This window comes from Nestor notabilis, unplaced genomic scaffold, assembly GCF_000696875.1.
Source record: "Nestor notabilis isolate BGI_N333 unplaced genomic scaffold, ASM69687v1 scaffold6277, whole genome shotgun sequence".
Taxonomy (NCBI): Eukaryota; Metazoa; Chordata; class Aves; order Psittaciformes; family Psittacidae; genus Nestor; species Nestor notabilis.
Window position 1 is genome coordinate 134,100 of NW_009937743.1, and position 8,359 is coordinate 142,458.

General features: G+C 36.2%; 1 protein-coding gene across 1 annotated transcript in view; it reads right to left on the reverse strand.

Moving 5' to 3' along the window:
• Positions 1-6,801: 6,801 nt before the first annotated feature.
• The window catches only part of SLC39A8 (solute carrier family 39 (zinc transporter), member 8), a 15,704-nt gene continuing 14,146 nt past the window's right edge, over positions 6,802-8,359 (reverse strand). Inside the window, exon 8 of the mRNA XM_010018979.1 lies at positions 6,802-6,948. Coding sequence (XP_010017281.1) covers positions 6,802-6,948 — 147 coding nt within the window. The remainder of the gene's footprint in view (positions 6,949-8,359) is intronic.

Sequence of the window (8,359 nt, forward strand, 5' to 3'; positions counted from 1 at the left end):
TCATGTTTCTTCTGATTAGATTGGTTTTCTCACTCTTTAGGACTAGGGGAATGCCACTGTGCATGTTTTCTTCTCAAGAACCAGCCTAACCAGAAATGACTGCTGCTGTCTCTCCAATTGACTAACACTAACTGGATATAAATAAATTTTCTTCTAATCTTTGATTATTTCTACCACAAGTATTCTACATAATAAAATATCTGGTATAATCATTAAATGCTTTTATTGAGCAGGATAGTTATTATTATTTTCTTAATAAATTGGGTATTGCCAAGACCAATTACACAAAACACCATGTGGCTAATTTCAGCAATTTTGTAGGTCCAATTGTATCTTCTTACCAAATAAAATCCTGATGGCCTCCTCCTCATCACTTCCTAAGATTGTAAAACAGTAATTTGGAATAGGATATATGTAGTTGCCATCAGGAGATATTTGCTGTGAATGAAGAAGTAAAGCTATGATAAAACTGAGATAGCAGAATTCTGGTGGTCAGATTTTGGAGAAGCATTATGGTTTTAAACTCAGGCAAGAGCCATTCAGAAATGTTGTGTTTTTGCACGTATTCCCAGTCTGGATTTTACCACCAGAGAAAACCATCTTTTTCTCCATTAAACTGACCCACACTCATGCACGTGTTGCTTGCAGTGTCATTAACAACAACTGTACATATATGAAAGCTACAGAAAAAGACAGATTGTGACCAATATTTTTTTAAAAGAGGGCAATAAAGAACCAAGGCGAGTTCCTGATAATATTGTCTTTTGGGATGCCATCAATCTTCCCAAGTGGTCTAAAGGGTAGCTAACAAATAAAGACAGAAGGCTCATATTCTACTCCTAACTCTTGTTTCTTGCCGCTTTCTGGATATGTTTTTTACTTTTGTGATCTGTAAAAGCTATGCTATTCACACAGACCCCCTTTTACGGGACAATTTGGGATCCAGATGAAATAAGTACATAAGAACTATGAAGTTCAATCTGAAGTCAACACAATAACTTAACATGCATTAGATTTCATAGAAACAATCACAATAGAAATATTCTACATTCAAAATTCATGAATCCAAATAAGCACAGGAACAAGGGCAGTATGTCGGTGAAGGTGGGTTGTTTTTTGAACATTAAGTAAAAATAATGACCTTTTCCACTAATACAAGTTAAGATCTCAAGTTAAAAGATGAAGCAAGATAGCTAGTAATCAGTAGGAAATTAACAACTATCCATGGAGGTAGTCAAGGTAAGGAGAAAGAGCATTGGACTGGAATTAAACAGGATGAAATAATTGAAAGGCTCTGCTCATCTGTGTGACACAAGAGCCTTGTCTGTGGTTCGGGGAAACAAAACCGGAATTAGAAGTTCAGAGAAAATGCTTTCCAAATTCTTTTATCCGGAGTTTGGTCTAAAGAAGCAGTTCTCCAAGAGTTTTACTAAGTAGCTTTGATAAGAAAACAAGCATTTTTCTGATGAATCAGTTTTACTTTATATTCTTTCTTTGCTCATGGCCTGTATAAAGAATTACTTCTTGGAGCACCTTCATCAGTACAGCACTCAGCAGTGCTCTTAATGTGTTTTTAGGCACATTCTCTGTATTTTCTTGCACGGAACAGAGATACTAAAAGAAGTCCCCTCCCAAAATATGCTTACCCACCAGTCTCCTTATTTTCTAGACGAAGGGGAAAGAGCAGGTGGAATATTGAGCACTATGCATCCCACCATGTCACTATCACAGATACTATCTCTCACCTCCATCAATGATTCTCCCAAAGTCTTTTGGAACATACAAAGACTGAAAATGACACAGTCACAAGACAGAACGCCTTTTTGAGTGTGGTACAGACATCCAGGTCCCTATTTGGATACTGTAGTTGCCAATAACTGCTTTTTTTATTTTGTCTTCTATCTTGAAGAATGTAACAATCCTTACTTGAAGTTTATTCTCCTTAGAGTCAGGAAGTATTATCTCTTTAAAGAAATCAAGTGTGGGTCCTACGAGTCTTTCATAATGCTTTCACCCAGAGCAGCAGCTAATAGCTACATTATGGAGAATTACATTACCTCCTAAATTTACATGTTATCAATAAATTCAAACTACATCTCACCTGCAGTTCACTTCCTATGCCATTCAGTATCTCAAATTTTTACCTCAAACCTTTCATGCTGTAGCACTTAACTTTAAAAAGGAACAAGATATAGAAATTGTGGAGGATTTTCTTGATTAGAAGAAAGCATTATGATCATAATAAGGACTACAAAACATGTAAATACATTCTTCTTCAAAATCCAAGTAAAAAAGAAAAAAAAAACCTAAACCACAATTTATCGGGTACAAAAGACGTAGTAGGGATTAAGCCTTAAAAATACCTTGTAACCTTATCTTTGACAAGTGCATTATACCTACTGCTAGCAGACTTGTGGCTTTCTGTCTAGTTTTCATTTCAGCCACTTTTGTCAGCTTGTCACACCTATACCTTTTGAACTGAACTGCAAGACAGGGAGAGGAATTTCTTCACAAATCTTAGAAATAAAACTTGTACATCAAGTATTTTAAGTGCAGATATGGCAGCTACAGTATTCCTGGAAACTTTGGGATATTATACTAAAATAAAAGTCAAGAGCTACAATGTGCATTTGGTGCACAGGCATACATGAAATGTTTTTCTGGCACTCACCAATCTATACAGGGTAAGCACCTGCAGAAGGATAATCCAAATTTGTGCCCATGTGTATTTCTGAAATAAAGCATGCATTTATAAAGATATTTTTTCTCTATCTTATTTTTCTTTAGACTAACTTTCATTGACGAATCCTGAACAATTTTGATTCCTTTTGGAAATGGCCTCACAGCATCTGTGCCTTCCTGCATATAGGCTGGAAGCTCAAACACTTGAAGGTGTTGCAACATACTCAAGGAATCAACTACAGCTGACTAGCTCCCATAACTGCAGAAAGAACAGTGAGACTCCGTGTTTTCTGTTATATATTGTTGTTCTTACAATCAGATTTCTATCTAAGCATTTTTCACTTCACTTAAACTATTTGTGGGATTATTTTTCTAAGTTTCATAAATGGTTTAATTATAATTGCATAGAGTAGAAAGCCAGTCATCTAAGACCTATTACAGGTAAAACCAGTGGTTTCTTAAGAAAATCACAGATTGCGATACAGAAATTAGCACACAAAACTGATTCTCTATGCATATCAAATAAAAGATGTTTCCACTGCTATCATTAGCATAACTGAATATAATTTATGCATATTCAAGGCATCTTTGAACTATGTAGATCAGGTTTTGTAGCTCTTATAACAAAGGCAACACAAAGCTTCAGGCAGGCTGCAAAACTTGATGGAGCAGCAGGGCTAACACTTGAACATACAGAAGACCACAATGAGTTCCAGAGTACTGTTAGAATGGGGCTGATATTTAAAATTAGCTAGTTACGGTTGAAACCAAATTTTTAGTTTAATATTTTAAATTCTTATTCAGTGAAGAACTCACTGAAATGTCAAAAGCAATAACCCAAAATTTTAAGTACCAATTTAATTTTTCAGTTCATTTTTTCTGTAATAATCTTTCACATTTTTGACAGTTTTCTCCCACAGACCTTCTTCAAGTGACCAGAAGAACTCCAGGGTTTAGACTTTGCCCATGTTGTTGCTCTTTATATTTTTGGCTCCAAAATAAATTGTTCTTCCTTCTCTAGTGTCTGTTAAAGGTGTGGTGGTTTGTGGTGGAGGTTTTTTCTCCCCACCTGAAGTGAAATTTACTGAAGTGTGTCTTGGGTCATGAAACACAACACACAAAAAAAAAAGGAAACTTTACAACAGTGATCTAACAACAGTATTCTATCTATGACAGTATTGCTAACACAAAGTATCTTCCCAAGTGTATCTTAGATAATGCCTAAATTAGATGTCAGATAATTTGCTCTAAGGATATAACAAATACAAAAGCATATGAGGCCTCTGAAATTACATTATACACAGAATTTGCACAGCTATTGAAAAGACGGCTGAAGAGATGGCAGAATGTAAGACGAATAGCCCAGAAAGCCAATCATATCCTGGGCTGCATCAAAAGAAGTGTGATCAGCAGGTTGAAGGAGGTGATCCTGCCCCTCTACTCTGCTCTCGTGAGACCTCTCTTGGAGTACCGTGTACAGGTCTGGTGTCCTCAACATAAAAAGGACATCGAGCTGTTGGAGCAAGTCCAGAGGAGGGCCACGAGGATAATAAGAGGGCGGGAGCACCTCCCGTATGAAGACAGGCTGAGAAAGTTGGGGCTGTTCATAGCAGCCTTTCAACTATCTGACGGGGGCCTACAAGGATGCTGGGGAGGGACTCTTTGTTAGAGACTGTAGTGGTAGGACAAGGGGTAAAAGGTTCAAACTTAAATAGGGGAAGTTTAGCTTAGATATAAGGAAGAAGTTCTTTACTGTGAGGGTGGTGAGGCACTGGAATGGGTTGCCCAAGGAAGTTGTGCATGCTCCACCCCTGGTGGTATTGCAGGCCAGGTTGGACAGAGCCTTGGGCGACACAGTTCAGTGCAAGGTGTCCCTGCTCATGGCAGGGGGGTTGGAACTAGATGATCTTAAGGTCCTTTCCAACCCAAACCGTTCTATGATTCTATGAATAGTGTTACAGATGATATTAACATGAAAAAGAATATGAAAATCTTTCTCTCAACTATCATTAAACTTTTACAGAGTAACTTACTGCAGTCTTATTTGTCACAAACCAACAATTATTTTGAGTGTTTGCCTTTGCTTCTTCCTCCTTGGATGTATCAGCAAAATCTAGAAAATCACTGACAGTCCTAGAATTGGAATAGATTTATTGTATATGTACTGGACAAACATAATAACAAAGATTACACAGACAAACCAGCTTGAGAGAAATCAAAAAGCTTTCTTACCTACAAAATATTCCACTAGCAGAAAGGGCAATTTGGTTTGTGATTACCACACTACCCTGAAAAATCATACTTTGTTCCATCTCTAGTCTTCTCTGCGATCTAAAAGTAGGTTATTTCAATGACTCGTTGCGTCTCAGTTTTTCCTCCTTCGGGAGATAAAAATCAAGTCTCCCTTGCAAATGTTTGGATTTAAAGGTAAAAAATATCACGCAGGCGTATTATTAGCAAATGATTTTCAAAAGTCAATAAACATTCATAGTTACATTCTTGTTATCTACAAGAGTAGCATTTACAAACATCTTATAACCAAGGAATCTAACGAAAGAAAGAATTAAAGGAAAGAATGTGGAGTGGGTGGGCTCTTCTCTACTGAAACTTAGACGGCATAAAGTGACTAATAAATGCTTTTTCCATACAGCAAATATCAGAGACTACTGTAATTACATTTAACATTTATAGCATATTTTAAAATAAGTATCATTTACAACTCCTGTGCAGTTTAACTTAAAGCTTTCACAAACCAGACACGTAGAGAAGTTATTTTTTTAATGCAATTACAGATAATATTCAAATAAAATATTAAAATAAGCCTTTTACCTGATAGAAAATATACTTCAATACTGAAATAGAAATAAAAAGATTTATCCCGTCCTACTGCCAAGAAATACATCAAGAAACAGTATCTTCTCTGAAGTTGTAAAACTTGCCTGAAAATCAATGAGAAAAGGTAACTTACTAGAGAATAAAGGCAATTCCTTTAAAGCTTAGTGGTAACTGAAACGCAATGAATTTTTTTATTAATTTCCTTGCACACATCTTACAACACCAAAGTAGCTGAATCATTTATTTCAGAAGAACTCATACATATAAGCATGATTTTAGAAAGCTCACATGGCAACAGATTGTGATAAGAGTTTGTATATTTCAGTATTACTTACTTTCACCCAACTGCACACAAGGAAATTATTCAAATTACAAAAAAGCTTACTGGAATGTTAATTTCAGCAAGGTTTTTTTTCTAAATTTCACTTTGTAAAACTAACACTCAATCTTTAAAAATTTTAACCCAAAATATTAATTTTTAAAAGGGATATTTGTGGAACTTAAGTATAAAACATTTTTTATAAAATACAAAATTCTTGAACACTTTTAAAATAATCAATATTTCTAAGATATTATGGAGTTGATAAATTGCCATAAATTTAACACAGGTTCCCTCTAATTCAGAAAAGTGGTTCTCAGAATAAATCAACAATTCCCTAGTGCACTTATAAACAGAAAAGATCAAAAGCAGTAACTGGTATCTTTCCTTCCAGTGTTAATTAGTAATTAAAAATCTTAGCTTCATTAGTAACTACTCTGAAAAAGTTTGATTTTTTTATAATTCCTTTTTTGGTGGGGAAAGGGGATGCTACACAGACAAATCCTACAAAAAAAAAAGTAATGAAAATTAACTAGTTTGAAACTGTTTGCCTTCATCATAGTTAAAAAAGGATATGAGACTCCATTATTTTCTTTTAAATAAGCATCTTCCCTGAAAGACCTCAGCTTTCATTTGGTCTTGAGTTGCAAGTATTGCGTAATTCTACTGGCCAAGTAACATTCTTTCTCTATGACAGTTCAGGTATGTCTGATAATTTTAAGTAGAAATAAAAACATTAGAATCAGTTCTTTGGCATAGTAAGGAAGTTGACAGCTTCTACTATTTGGATTGACTGCAAGTCCTAAAGAAGAATTTCCTGTATTTGGAGCAAGGGGGACAGGATGGGACTTGTCACCATTTCAAAACCAAGTAGATTAAAAGAATGTCCCTTTATGGATTTCAAGTGTCTTCCATTTGTAATTTACTTGATGTCTTTAGTACTGATTCCATTTTCACTTGTATTATCACAGCTCAATATTTCCTGCATACAAGGTAATCATCAGTATAGCAGTAAACCCTGTTAGTAAACCAGCATTCTGAATAAGGAAGAATGTCAGATCCATCTTTCTTCCTGTCACTTTCTCTCGCAGCATATCATTCATCTCTGGGAACTGAAAAAAAAGGGATATTTTTAGGTAAGTATTGCCATCTCGTGGTAGTGTGCATAACTTAAGGCATTAAGAACTGAACCATATTGTTACTTAGGGCTGAATATTACAACTTACAGAGAATAAAAGCAGTCACAGGAGCAGGTCACCCTAATTACCCTGAAAAAACACTTCACCAAGGATGGTGAAATCAAACGGTGTTTTGTTCCTCTCTGCTGTGATTTCACCTGTTTATTTCTTATGTAAATTTCCTCTTTTTAATTCTAGCAGTCTCCTAGGGTCCAATTGTTGGTCCATATGTTGCTAGGAGCAGCTGCCCTTGTGTTGCTAAATGCTGTGTTTCTTCCTTCACTAATATAAACAGAGAAATCCTTGTTGGGGAAATGGAAGATGAGGATTCTTCTGCTTTATCTAGCATATGAAGTGAAGGTGAAAACAGAGACAACTTCTCAGAAATAAGAAACCTGTTACAAATAGAAGGTCTGGCAGGCTGAAATAGTGGTAAAGCAAGGAAGAAAGAACAATGTTGTGAAACTGGTGATAACAAACGAAATATTACATTACAGTGCAATGAAGGGATTCCTCATTTCATAACAGGCATCTTAATGGCAACATAATAGCAAAGCATGATTGACCTGTTGTTAACTGCAGAAGCAAAGATACTTCCTCTGAGAGCAAATGGAGGTGATGGCAGATTAGCACTGCTGATAAAGTCCCCTGTATGAGGTGATTAAGGATATGTGTTTGCTGCAGATCAAGTCAACTGCAGTAGATTTTGACAAACATATTCAAATAAGCGTTGAACTCTTCTGTTGTGCTGAGAGTAGTATAACCAGAATGCAATGTACACTATGTATTTCAGTGTTCGTATAGAAACCTCCAGGCTGGGTGACCCAGAAGCTGAATCTTTCTTTGATCTCACAAGGCAAAAGCAGCCACTGAAGGTAACGCAACTCTTGAAGAACAGACTAAGGTTAGTGGGAAGTGGCCAAACCTTCCCAGAAATCATTCCAGAGCTCCATAATCCTCTTGCACAAGAGGCAACAAACCAGATCAGCTTCATGCCATACACCAAGGCTCATTTGTGCACACACCTCAGTGTACACATTCTCACATGCCACAGCCTCACCACACAGTGATCTTACTGGCAGAAGGTAGACTATGCCAATAGTGGATGTAAAAAAGATTAGCAGAAAGAAAGAAGGAAGGAATGACATTCTAGTTAATCCTACCTGACTCTGGGCAAGCAAACCAGAAGTATGTGGAAATCCTAACAGAAAGCATAAAGTCAGATCTCTGTATCGAGCACTTGAATACCCTATTTCAGACTTTTCAGAGGGAAGAAAGATTCAGATAAGTAACTGATACAATCCAGAAACCTATAAAAAGAGAGAGAGATTGAGGCAGAGGGAAA